The sequence below is a fragment of the Selaginella moellendorffii genome, unplaced genomic scaffold (assembly GCF_000143415.4).
Source record: "Selaginella moellendorffii unplaced genomic scaffold, v1.0 SELMOscaffold_5, whole genome shotgun sequence".
Classification (NCBI taxonomy): Eukaryota; Viridiplantae; Streptophyta; class Lycopodiopsida; order Selaginellales; family Selaginellaceae; genus Selaginella; species Selaginella moellendorffii.
Window position 1 is genome coordinate 2274784 of NW_003314266.1, and position 14283 is coordinate 2289066.

Below are 14283 nucleotides of genomic sequence, written 5' to 3' on the forward strand. Positions count from 1 at the left end.
AATGCTTATCACCCAAAAAAAGGCTTATTAGAAGGTGTAAATTATGTTAGATTATACGATTTCACTAGATATGAGTACATCAGATTCATTTTCTTGGGTTTGATTAATCAGCCACCAGATCCAACCACAAGATACCCTCAAACCATGCCTTTACAACTCCAATATTTTATAAATAACAAGAGTAATCTCTCAAATTGGTGCCATCAACAATGCATTCTTCTACATATAGTTTGAGATATTATCACTTATTTTGCCCTATTTTCACTAGTCAGTACTCCTTGTGTTTGAGTTCTATTATAGACAACATTAATGTACCAGTTTATTATACTAAGGTCATATCTATTTGCACTTCTGACATAAGTAATCCAAGACTAAACATCCAGTTTGTGAGTGGTTATCCTATAACCACTTTTTCTATAGCAGGCCCCAAGGTATGAGGAGCATTAACAGTGAAAGAAGCTAAATTATATTTGGATTTGACTGTCATAAATTTGCATTAACAAGTTCATGTATTAGGAGATTGTATACTACTATTGGGTTTGGTGCAATTGACCTGATCTCTTCTGACATTGTTTGGATAAAATTGTATTGATCCAAACTCAAAGGCTACCAAAAAAGTGGCCAATACAAATGTCAATCCATAATTATTCATTACAATACCTCGTCCAATTTGATAAGGTCTAAGTGTATGGCTATGGTGTTTTTGATAAAATTGGTGTCAATCTAGGGTTTTTGAAGTTATATTTTTTATTTAAATTTAACTTTTGTATTGTTTAAATCTCTTTTGTTCCTATAATTTTTTCATATCTTCTTTTTTGGGTTTTTATCTTCTTTTAGTTCATCTTTATGGCAAAACACCCTCCTTTAACTTTGGAGTAACAATTGATGCAATTTTTGATATTATATTGTTACAATTAAATAATCAAACTCAATTGATAGTCATGGTGTAACTCTTCTTACTTTTAGCGGCAATCTTTGTGAAAATTTTAGGAATGATATGTATTATTGGTTCAATCATTTTAAAATGATTGCCACATATCATTCTTAATATGATGCTTGATATTTGTACAAGTTTTCAACATCTTTAAGGGATGGTATTACAATAATACAATGATTTAAGTGCAATGATTTATGTGGATTAAAGCTTTGTTTTAGATGTTTTTAAGTGCATATTTGGAGATGTTAACAATTGTAACAATGCTTTCCAACAATTGCACTGTTTCTATTAGAGGCTATGCAATTTAAAGCTTAATACTATCATTTATTTGTGACTATCTTGGATATATATTCTTTTCATCACACTACCAATCTTCTAGATAATTTAGGAAGAAGTTATTCGTTTACCAAGTTGGATATTATGAGTTTTTGTGATGCTATTCAGTTTAAACAATATTTTAGTGACTTTTCAGCAGATGATGGATGAGCTTCGTTGAAATATGTTAAAGGTAATTGTTGACTTCATAGATAATCCATTTAAAAAGGTCATAGGAAGATCACATCCATATTTACAAAGTGTTGGATCAACAGTAAGAAGTTCTTTTAAAGTGAAGTAGTTAAAGTGTGTATTACTCTTAAGTGTGTAAATAATATGTAATGCTTCATTGACAAAATGTAATACCTTAATCATTTTATTGATCGTTTTTTTAATTATACTACACCATTACGAGTATTGATGAAGTTCTAAATATCATTTTTTATATGGTCTAAAGGTTACAAATGGGCATTTATGGATCTCAAGAGGTGTTTATAACTCTTCCAATTTTGGCAAATCCTAACTATACTTAATATTTCATTTGTGCATTGATGTTTTTAATATTGATATCAAAGAAGTGTTGATGTAAGAAAGTATGAGTGTGTTTAGTTAATATCAACCCATTATATATATCAACTATATATTATAATTAATAGAGGTGAACTACTTTACAATAAAGGAGTGTTTAGTAGGGTTTAAAAAGTTTAATATGTACTTGCATAGTTCTTAAACATTGTTAGAAGGTAATCATGTTATAGTCACTTCATTATTAAACTGGAAGAACTTAATTAAATATATTATTTGGTGAGCTTCAAAGCTTTAAATTTATAACTTGAACATTATTCATCACCCAATAAGTTCTATGATTGATCTTGATGCTTTTTTTCAACCTCCTCTCCTTTCTTCACTCTCTTCTTATGTTCTTAACAAGCTTATTATTCTGGTTATTAAATTTTTTAAATAAGGATTTTGTGTTGTTAGCAATTATAGTACTAAATATGTAATGTCCATAAGGTGCAAAGCTAGATTTATTGCCTTGATGAGGTTTGAAAGACGCAAAGGTTAAATCATGGATTTGAAAATCTTAAGATTGATTTGAGAATCTTGTATTACTTACTGATGACTTGCTATTTTAACACTTACATTCATAATATTACTTTGAGTACAACTTCGTTTATGTTATAAAGACTAATCCTAATGATTATTTGTAGTAGATGGTGCCTTCAATTTTTATTTCATACTTTTTTTATACTTACCATGACTCTCCTATCCTATAAGGGCATATGCAACATTATTGTGTGATTAAGAAGTTATATAAATCTTTTTCTTTTTACTAAAGATGTGATGTGATATTATCCAATATGTATATAGTTGTGTTTAGTGTTACGCTTGTATACTCCTCATGATGATTAGTTTCAGTTGTAATTTTTTGTCTATTTGAATTAGTGGCATTTGATTTAATGAGACTTTTTCCATAATAGATTGTTAGCAATGAAGATATCATTATTGCTTCTAACTCTCTGACTTATAATGCTTTTATTAATATGTTTATAACTATTATTAGATAATCAAGTGGTGTCAAGAGCAAATTCTCTCAAATACTTATAAGTAAACATTTGTTTTCCTATAGTTACATCTATGCAAAATAAATATTTTCTAGCTAGCAAGTTCACAAGTGCATCCAAGAATGATGTATTTTATGTTTTGACATCTTAGTTGGGGATATATCACACTTTCATGAGTGTTTATCATCCATAAACAGATGATTTGATAGAATAATTTATTTGGATATTCAAAGGGATGATTGCAAAGTTCATGAACTTTTAACATTCAAATTGGGATAATTATTTGTTATATTTTTAGTATATATATGTTACAAAGGTATAGAGTTTATTGAGCACTTAACCCATATACAAATGGGATAATAATAGTACCACAATTCTTATCACCATCCAACTATAAAATATAAAGTAGATGATTTAATGTTGATTTATTTTCTCAATCCTATAGTGTATGATTTATCTAAAAGGCTCCTTACTCAATGGAAAGGATTGTATTGGGTGTTGCAACAAGTTGGACCATAGTTTAGTATGACATTCAATAGGCTAAAAGAAATATATATAGTAGTTAAAATACTTTATACAAAATGATCAAAAACAAGTTGTAACACCTACAAATCCAGGAATGCCCTCCTGATGGTTTGAACTATGCTATATATTATTATTAGTATAATAGGATTTTTATAGCTATTAAATTGTTTTCATACCTTTAATATTGTTTTTAATGTATATAATTTTTTCTAGAGAATATAATTATATTATATAATTTCTCTATAAATATGAGTCTGAGAAAAAACATTCCACTAAAGTTTTGTCTAAAGAACTATTCTTTTCATATGGTGCCACTTGATCTCTTCCTGTGTAAGGGCTGCAACATAAGTAAGTATATAAGTAGGTAAGTCTTTGGGGATGTTAGAGTGACAATGTGGGGATCTAAACATAAAGTCTTTGCTATTCATGTACCTGTGGCTTAACATAAAGGTAAACCTACAGCACTTGTGCTTTCTCTTCTGCACACAACCATAGCCACTTGTGGCTGAGAACAAACCTTAAAATATATAAACCTTTATTGAAAATATCCTTAAATATGCTTGGATGTTTTAGATTTAGCCAGATATGCAGGTACCATCAGGAAAATGAGAGAAATGAGCACTTCAACTGCAAGATCAAGAGAGCATTTTGCAAGTACACAGTAGATCGAGATCAAGAACAACTTGCAATGAGGCACTGCTCCACCAGATTAAACACCAGAAAAGAGAAAAAAAAATTATCTCAGTATGTACTTTTTGATCCTCACGCCTTTCAAGATCATGTCTTGAAACAGGCCAAGCAATTTGCAGCTCGCAGCTGTGGTGATCATGGCAGTCACGTGGCACCCTCTGAGCAAATGAACTTGGCCATTGGAAACAGTGATGCAGATCAGCACATCACATTTTTCTCTGGAGCAGAATTAAATGCTGCTTTCTCCTCTTGGTGCAGATGCCCTTTCTGGGCATTTTCTGCTAGCATGGCAGGATCGTGTCCCTTTTGTGCAAAGGAACTTTGCTATAGACTTCTGGTCTTGATTAATATTCCCTAGTTTTGTGATCCATGTGATGAGCATACAAAAGGTAAACACATGTGTCCTAACTTGAAATCAGTCCAGAGTCATTAACAACGATTTGGATCATAGCATCGAAATGCCCTTCCTTTCAAAACACTCAAGGGCATCTTCCAAATGCCCAGTCGTGGCAAATGCTGCAGCCATGTCATTCCCTTATCTACTGGAATATTGAAAATGCATGATCAACATCTCCAATGCGACCATCAGTTGTAGTCCACAATGCGATATTTGGGCACGGCATGGCTTCAAATATCACTTCTGTGAGAGATGATAAATTCCATGAAGTTTAACTTCAATTTTGGATCGTCCAACCGAAAACAAATTCGCCATCTTTTTCCTTTCTTTTGCATTTTCCATTATCTGTTTTTTTTTCTAGTCTTTTGGATCGAAGAAGACTCGTCAAAGCGAGAATCAGCAGGCAGTGTTGTAACCCACAACAGTGGAGCAAATAAAGAGTGACGAGGACCCTCGGCGGTCAACCGTCAGAGGAACTGCGATTTACTTTGGAAACTTTTTTAAACTCATCTTTCTAGTTGCAAGAGCATTGTTCTAGAACGAACACAACAGACATTGTTGCGGAGGCCAAGCAGCAGCATGCAGTTGCAGAAACTTGAAAATGCGAAGTGCCATAGCTGGGCATCGAGTAATCACGCCCGTTGGATTCCAAATCCAACACTTGCATTGCATGCACCGCTGCTAAGTACGAACATCACAAGAACATATCATAAACACTCTGATATGTTATTAAGAGAGTAACAGGAGCACAATTATCACTTCATTTCAAGTCCCTTATTCACGAGTATGTAAACTTGGACTGCAGCTGTGCTCCTTTTCCCTGACAGCAGCAACAAGTCATAAAAATGGAAAACTTATCCAAAGATTATAACCTTTGAACGTTGAAGCTCAAGGGCAGCACTGAGGGAGGAGTCGTTTCACCAAGGGGATGCGGCAAGCGCAAGTGGGCAAGCGACTGCAGCACTCGGCGATTTTGGTTGGATCGCCCAAAGCGTTGTTGATGCAAGTCACAATGTCCTGGAGATTGGGTAGGGAGCACTGCGCGCGAGCAAGCGTTGCAACCATGGCGAGCACCAGGAGCATGAGCAGCACAGACTTTGCAAAAGCCATGGATGGGATTCGAGAGAAAGATGGACGCAACAAAGATGAAGATATAAGAGAAGATGATGGCTTGGCTTGCTGGTTTGGATGTGGATGGAGGCTTGCCGCTTATATACACCCCCGCAAATGAAATAAAACTCTCTCGTCTGTGATGTCACAGAGGGGGCCAAAGATCTTCGTTCCCGGGTCAGCGTTTGTGTAAGTAACGCTTCCCCGCGTCTTACAAAACGGGCTTGGTTTTTGTTTGGCATCGCGATCAATTTCAATGCTTGCATTCACGTGTTTGCTTTGCCAACTCGACGTCGAATGTGATCGGTGGTGCAAACGTGCAAAGATCCAGGAAGAATTTCCATGGATGCTGTCGAGCTTGTGAGGTCGTGCTCGAGCCTGGCCGCGGCAAGGGACTTGCACGATCGGATTCGCACGTCTCGCAGCCGCACGGACACTTATGTTCTCCGGAAGCTCGTCGAATTGTACGGGAAGCTCGGGGCGCTGAAAGATGCCGAGGATGTCTTTGACACCATCCAGCCCAAGGATTCTTTCTCGTGTAACTACATGATCTCGGCATATGCCCGAAACGGGAATCTTTACAAGGCGAGGATGCTGTTTGAGGAGATGCCGAAGAGGACGCTAGTGTCGTGGAGTGTGGTATTAACGGCATATTCGCGGGCAGGGAAACTTGAAGATGCTAAGATTTTGTTCGAAACGATGCCACATTGGGATGTTATCTGCTGGACAGCTTTGCTGGAGGGATATGCCCGAACAGGGCATCTGGAGGACGCCGAGAGGATTTTCGACGAGATGCCGGAGAGAGATTCCGTGTGCTGGACGTCCATGCTTGGGGCATATGCCGAGAAGGGGCATTTACAAAAGTCTAAGAGAATGTTTGACAGCATGCCCTCTAGAGATCTCGTTGCATGGACTTGTATGCTCTCTGTATATGCTCAAGCGGGAAAAGCTGACACGGCTGGTGAAATCTTTGAGAGGATGCCCGAGTGGAACCTTGTTTCGTGGACGTTGATGCTTTGGGCATATGCTCGGTCTGGGAATCTCCAAAAGGCAATGCAAACGTTTGACAACATGCCCGAAGCGAACTTGGTCTCTTGGAATTGCATTATCAACGCGTGTGCCGAAAGCAAGGATGTTAACAGCGCGAAGGCTCTTTTTGATAGCATGCCCGTGTGGGATCTCGTCACGCTCACCTCCATGCTAACTGCATATGCTCATAGTGGGCATTATAAAGATGCCATGAATCTTTTTCAAAACATGCCAGAGAAAGATCTCATATCCTGGAACACAGCCTTAGCAGCCTGCGTTGAGAACAATCAACTCGAAGAGGCGAAGTTCCTGTTTGACACAATGCCACAGTTGGACATAACTTCCTGGACTGTGGTGCTTTCGGCATATTCCTTAGCTGGGCATCTGCAAAATGCCAAGTTAATGTTCGATGCCATGCCAGTCCAGGACCTTGTCTCGTGGAACTGTCTCCTGAGCGGATATGCCGAGGGTGGTCACGTGTCACATGCGGAGAGGCTGTTCAGCCGGATCCCATGCCGCGACCTGGTAACGTGGACTGCCATGCTTGGTGCTTATTGTAGGAATTGGCGTCCCAAGAAAGTTTTGTATGTTTTTTCGCTGATGCAAATGTTTGATTTTCCAGATCAGGTGTGTTTTGCATCAGTGTTGAGCTCTTGCAGCCATTTAGGTAGAGTTTATGATGGAAGATCATATTTTGTCTCCATGGGTTTTGATTTCGGAGTGAAGGCGACAAAGCAGCATTATTGTTGCATGGTTGACTTGCTCTGTAGGACGGGATACTTGGAAGATGCTAAGAATCTGCTTGTGAACATGCCATTTACAGCCAGTGTTGTTGACTGGACAAGCTTGCTTGGGGCTTCTAAGACGGCAAGAAATTTGGAGCACGGAGCTAGGGCGGCTAAACAAGCTGTTGAGTGTGATCCTCAAGAGAGTGTGCCTTATGTGTTGCTTGGAAACATAATTGAAAGTCCTAGTCTTTGAATTTTATAGCTTTATTTATTGCTTTTAGGAATATTACCTTTTCTTGAGTATTTTTAATTTATTTCTAAGTTCCATTTTTAGATATTTTAGCACTATAGTCAACCTGTCAATAGAGTGCTCTTCAGCTCCAAACTCTTCGTTCGACTTGAAACATCAATCTGCCAATGATCCCGTTGAATGAGAACCTCCAGCTCTTCAAACCTGATCCATCTCTCCTGGGTAAGAGTATGTGTGATATGTGGTTCCATCCTCTTGCAGCAGCACAGCACAGGAATCCCCAATGCTTGCAACAACCTTGGTGGTGGTGATCGAACCCACCATTGCTGTTATTCCAGTTGTCCTTGCTTATTAGGAAGTTGTAGTCTAACTGCTGCAAGCTCTTTGCTCCCCACTGGAAATTGTTCTCTTTGACAAAGATGACAACCAGAGTCACCACTGTGTCCATCGTTAGTGTCACAGCACTGCTACCAATGATACTCTCCATAGAACATGTATCTTTCATTGTCTCTCGTAGAACTCTCTCCATGAAGCCAATGTCCTTCCATAAACCACATTATGTAATTGCACCTTTTATTATTTGATTAAGTTTTTCATAAAAAATAATTGTTTGGAAAGTTTTGTACTATATTTAAATGACAGTAAGTATTGCCCTTTAAAATTCATTATCATCATATTCTACACAAATATTACATTCTTAACCTATTTAAAAGGTCTTAAAAGTTTTTATATATTTTTGTTATTTTATAATATAAATTTATCATAAATTTCTCTAATTAATAATGTATTTGTGAATAGTATAATACTCAAAATCCATTAACCACCTATCTATCAAATGCTGAGTTTTTATGTAAAATATTTCTTAATATAGGTTGAGTTTTGATTGTAATTTAACACTTGGAGGATTTTTTATATATAGAATTATAAATAATTTTTAATAATATTTTTAATTAACTTAAATTCAATAAACATTGTAAGGTTTGTAAATATATGTACATATTATATGCTTAGGTAATATTCTAATTATAGTACTTGAACCATTCATTTAGAACTATCCATTCATGTATATTAACAGGGGTTAAACTTCAATTAATATACCTATTCCTATATCCCAAACACTCACATTGGTGGAGGTGAGGGGCATTATAATTTGTCCCTAGAGGGCAAAACTTTTTAACAATGCTTTACTTTAGTGTTTAGGATTGTGCTTTTATTTTTATTCTTTTCTTTTTCTTTTAAATCTAGATTTATATTAATTTTTTCCAAGATCTAGAATTCTAATTATTTTTGTGCTTAGATTTTCTCTTCTTTTTGATTTTCATTGCATTCTTTTCTTTTGCACCATCATCAATCAAAAAGTATATCACTTAAAGATGTTAAAATTACTTTGTTGAATTGAGTTTTTAGTATTATTGGTCATGATTGCATAGTGATATACCCATCTTTACCTTCCATGGGATGTGATTACACAGATTTTATAATTCTCAATATCCCACTATTTCCTACTGATATAGAGTGTGATCATGACAACAATTGAAAAGGTATGCATAATGCAGTGTGGTTCTTGAAGAATGCTTGGAGATTAAATTTATGAGAAAACAATGTTTATGAGCTAAAGTGAATTTTAGATTGTGATAAAGAGCTTAATTATAATGGAAATAGCTTTAGAGATCAATTGAAGATTTTGCAAGGTAATTGTTAATTTTTCAATATGCAATCTAATTCTTTTTCTTTGCTTTTTACTTTTTCCTAACTTTTTTTAATTTTCTCTACCTAAGCCATCTTTTTAAGTTTTTAATATTTCTTTCTCCTATGCAGTATTTCCTTCTTCTAACACATTGATCATTTAAAACTCTTATAATTCTTATTCTTAGTACAGTGTTGAGTTGAGTATTTTTTGTACTCCTTATTTTATTTAAATATTGAGCATATCTGTGAAGTTGAGAATTTTATTTTTGTTTTATTAGCAGAGTCTTTGATCATTTCTAGTGTTTAATATTCCTCCTATTCCAAGAATTGAGTCACTTTTGCCATAGTTTCAAATTGGGTACATATTTTCAGTTGTAAGTACCACTAAGAGTCTTTAATTTACTATTAGTATTAAGGAGTTTATGTGTTCCTTTGAGAGTGGGAATATTTTTATTGATTTTCCTATATCAAGTGTTGAGTTATATATTGAGGAGGTTGAGCAATGTGAATTTTGTGTTTATATTGAGGTGCTTTAAGCATTTTATGACAGAAAGTCTCCTCTTTGAGCACATATCATTATTTTTATTTCCCCATTTTCACTTTAATAAGTATTGAATTTTTTTTTTCAATGCCTCTTTATCCACTTTTACTTTTCCATAATGTTTATTCTTCACTTTTTCTTCTTTGTCTTGATACTTCAAATATATTTTTCTTTTTCAAAGGGGGTAGAGGGGACAAATGTGAGTTTGACCCTAATGATAGATTGAGGATAAGTGAATATGATAGTGGAGTAAGGACGAATAATATGGATTATGAAGTGAAGACAAATATGATGAGTCTAAATGAAACATTTTACCCCAATGTAATGAGGCCAAAGGGATGTGATAGTGAAGTGAGGTTAAATATAAATAGTAGAGTAAGGATAAGCACAACAAATTTGAACGAAACTAATATTTTAAAACTTTTATTTTCTTTTGAGGAAGGGATGTAGAAGAAAAATAGAGTGAGTTTGACTTCCTATGTGTGCTGCTAGACAAAGACAAAAATCACAAATCCAAGTTAATATTAGGTTTTACTTATAGTCATTAATCTAAGTTAATGATTGTCGTAAAGGATTATTAATGGATATAATTAAAAATATGATGTATCATTTTTTATAATGGTGTTTTATGGACTATAGTGGTGTAAGCTTCTGAATTTAGACTTCCCGAAAGATCACCTAACCCAGTACTATTCAAACCCAAAGATATTTAACCCCAAATATCCCAAAACCCTTAACCGTTTGGAAAAAAGGGTGTACTCTTGTTCATAGACCCTTTCCCTCGAATTTCCAACAACCATCTGCCAAGTTTGAGGCAATTATCATGTTCCAAGACGACATACTCCACTCAGGAAGCTTGTCAAATAGCTTCTTTGCTTGCTAGAAATACTCATTTTGAGCGTAGGCTGCCACTATAGCTTTCAAGGAGACGATGTCTTCTCAGACTTTGCAGTGGTATGGACGTCCCTACGGAAGATTGATCCACAACACTGTAAGCAATCAAAGGGAACGACGCGAGAGACGGTCCATAAGGGTTCAAATACAGAGGGAAAGGGCCCATGAATAAAAATGCACCCCCTTTTCCAATCGGTTAAGGGTCTTGGGATATTTGGGGTTAAGCATCCTTGAGTGTGAATAGTATTGGGCTGGGTGACCTCCCGGGAAATCCAAACTCAGGAACTTACATTTGGTATTAAAGGGGTCTCGAGTCCGACTCTGTTGGTTGGCTAGGGGAATCACACCACATGAACTTACATTTGGTATCAGAGGGGTTTCGAGTCCGACTCTGTTGGTTGGCTAGGGGAATCACACCACATGAACTTACATTTGGTATCAGAGGGGTCTCGAGTCTGACTCTGTTGGTTGACTAGGGGAATCACACCACATGTTGATTGACATCTGGCTAGTCCAGTTTGCTCCCACTGGGCTCGACCCGAGAGGTAGGGTGTCAAGAGAGTGGGGCTCTCGGGAGAGCTGCGGCTCTCAGCTTCCGTTCAAAAGGGCGTGAACTTGCAGGGAAGCGTGGTGGATTGTAAGTAAGGGGACGACGCGAGAGACGGTCCATAAGGGTTCAAATACAGAGGGAAAGGGCCCATGAATAAAAATGCACCCCCTTTTCCAATCGGTTAAGGGTCTTGGGATATTTGGGGTTAAGCATCCTTGAGTGTGAATAGTATTGGGCTGGGTGACCTCCCGGGAAATCCAAACTCAGGAACTTACATTTGGTATTAAAGGGGTCTCGAGTCCGACTCTGTTGGTTGGCTAGGGGAATCACACCACATGAACTTACATTTGGTATCAGAGGGGTTTCGAGTCCGACTCTGTTGGTTGGCTAGGGGAATCACACCACATGAACTTACATTTGGTATCAGAGGGGTCTCGAGTCTGACTCTGTTGGTTGACTAGGGGAATCACACCACATGTTGATTGACATCTGGCTAGTCCAGTTTGCTCCCACTGGGCTCGACCCGAGAGGTAGGGTGTCAAGAGAGTGGGGCTCTCGGGAGAGCTGCGGCTCTCAGCTTCCGTTCAAAAGGGCGTGAACTTGCAGGGAAGCGTGGTGGATTGTAAGTAAGGGGACGACGCGAAAGACGGTCCATAAGGGTTCAAATACAGAGGGAAAGGGCCCATGAATAAAAATGCACCCCCTTTTCCAATCGGTTAAGGGTCTTGGGATATTTGGGGTTAAGCATCCTTGAGTGTGAATAGTACTAGGCTGGGTGACCTCCCGGGAAATCCAAACTCAGGAACTTACATTTGGTATTAAAGGGGTTTCGAGTCCGACTCTGTTGGTTGGCTAGGGGAATCACACCACATGAACTTACATTTGGTATTAGAGGGGTTTCGAGTCCGACTCTGTTGGTTGGCTAGGGGAATCACACCACATGAACTTACATTTGGTATCAGAGGGGTCTCGAGTCTGACTCTATTGGTTGACTAGGGGAATCACACCACATGTTGATTGACATCTGGCTAGTCCAGTTTGCTCCCACTGGGCTCGACCCGAGAGGTAGGGTGTCAAGAGAGTGGGGCTCTCGGGAGAGCTGCGGCTCTCAGCTTCCGTTCAAAAGGGCGTGAACTTGCAGGGAAGCGTGGTGGATTGTAAGTAAGGGGACGACACGAGAGACGGTCCATAAGGGTTCAAATACAGAGGGAAAGGGCCCATGAATAAAAATGCACCCCCTTTTCCAATCGGTTAAGGGTCTTGGGATATTTGGGGTTAAGCGTCCTTGAGTGTGAATAGTACTGGGCTGGGTGACTTCCCAGGAAGTCCAAACTCAGGAACTTACAAACACTTTGTTCCTGAGTGCCATCTCCTCGAAAATCTCCCTCACCTCTCCAACAGATGCATTGGCGACACATCTGGCAAGCATCACATTGAAACGATCTTCTTGCGGGGCATCAATTGGAAAAAAAATCTACTGTGAGATCGTGGAGACTGGTGGGCATCGTTTGGAAAAAAATCTACTGTGAGATCGTGGAGACTGGTGGGCATCGTTTGGAAAAAAATCTACTGTGAGATCGTGGAGACTGGTGTTGGCGTAAGCCGCGAGCATCGCATCCCACAAGACGAGCATGTGGTGTTCCATTTGATCGAAGAGCTGCTTGCATATCTCGAGAGCATTACATTTCACAACTGGACGTTCCTGCTCGGCATCAGATCAAACGCTTTCGATGCGAGTAGGTGCGTAGGTGGAGATCACAACGCAACGTTTTTGTGAGGCATTTGTCAAAGATCTCTCAGGCTACTTCCAAGTTCCCGTTATGGGCAACTGTCAATAGCGTTGTTGACGAGACAACATCCGCTCCATCAAAAAATCCAAAGACCATAACCTTCTGGCATCCTTCGGCCTTTATCCATTTGCCCTTTCTGGGAAAATGGATATCTTGAGTCAATCGCAGTTCAAGAGACGCTACTGGGTTCTTGGATTGATCGTCTCGGGTATATGCAGTGATCATGACCGTTTTATAGACGAGGTTCTCCTGTTCTGTTTTTTAAAAGCATTAGAACGGTGACTTATTTTGTACAAATGTATTTTCCTCAACTAAAACTTACTTGATGGCCAATTTCCCAAAGTTAGTATACCAGCTATACCTGTTCATGGTGAGCTTATCCACTGGGGAGCAAGCAGCAGTCTTGAGTTGTATCGCCACTAAAGTTTGGTTGTCCTTATTAAACTCACTTAACATACCACATTCCTTGGCGGCCCTTTGCATATATTTTTTATTCTTGCTCATCAGCTCATCCTCCAACAGCAGCTTTTCCATCTTCGACTGTGCGCAAAACATATCCACGCCATCAGAAGCAAGCACAAGAAACCCACATCCTTGCGGTATCTCAAACTCCACAATGTCTGGAACTGGGCTCACAGCTTGTTCTTCAGCTCCAAACTTTTTGTTAGACTTGAAACATCGATCTCCCAATGATCTTGTCATGGCAAGCTGCCACATGTGTACGCCCTGTTGAACGATAGACTTGTCAGCCGTGAGGGAACCTCCGGCTCTTCGAACCCGATCCATCTCCCCTGGGTAAGAGTGTTTGTGATCTTCCGTGAGTTTGATCCACGTTCCATCCTGTTGCAGCAGCATAGCAAATGAATCCCCAACGCTTGCAACAAAAACTTTGGTGGCGGTGATCAAAGCCACTGTTGCTGTTGTTCCACTGGTGCCCCTTCTGATTAACAAGCGCTCGAGCTCCATGAACACCTGGTGCAAGCTCTCTGCGTAGTTACCGCGATGGAAATCTCGGTTTGAAGCCAAGAGGCTGCCAATCTTCTCTTTGACATAGATGGCAGCTGAGTTGCCACCATGTCCATCGTAAACGCCAATAAGCGACGCACTGCTACCAACGATACTCTCCATGGAACACGTATCTTCCATTGCCCATCGCTGACCCTTCTCCATGAAGCCCAAAACTTTGACGCGAACGTCTTCGAAGGATTCCATTGCTTTTCCCCACACCCTAAAAGCCACACTATTTATTTGAAAGGACTGAAAGGGGCTTTTA

At 38.6% G+C, this 14283-nt stretch overlaps 2 protein-coding genes across 2 annotated transcripts; one reads left to right on the forward strand and one right to left on the reverse strand.

Annotated features, from left to right (window-relative positions):
* Positions 1-5357: 5357 nt before the first annotated feature.
* Positions 5358-7549, forward strand: LOC112344717 (pentatricopeptide repeat-containing protein At2g35030, mitochondrial-like). Its single transcript, XM_024670037.1, has 2 exons — positions 5358-5619; positions 5865-7549. The coding sequence occupies exons 1-2, from the start codon at positions 5358-5360 to the stop codon at positions 7547-7549; spliced, it is 1947 nt and encodes a 648-aa protein (XP_024525805.1).
* Positions 7550-13016: 5467 nt separating this feature from the next.
* LOC9659045 (probable protein phosphatase 2C 6) lies at positions 13017-14222 on the reverse strand. Its single transcript, XM_002965182.2, has 2 exons — positions 13333-14222; positions 13017-13146 (listed from the first exon to the last, which is right to left on the reverse strand). The coding sequence occupies exons 1-2, from the start codon at positions 14220-14222 to the stop codon at positions 13017-13019; spliced, it is 1020 nt and encodes a 339-aa protein (XP_002965228.2).
* Between the last annotated feature and the right edge of the window lie 61 nt (positions 14223-14283).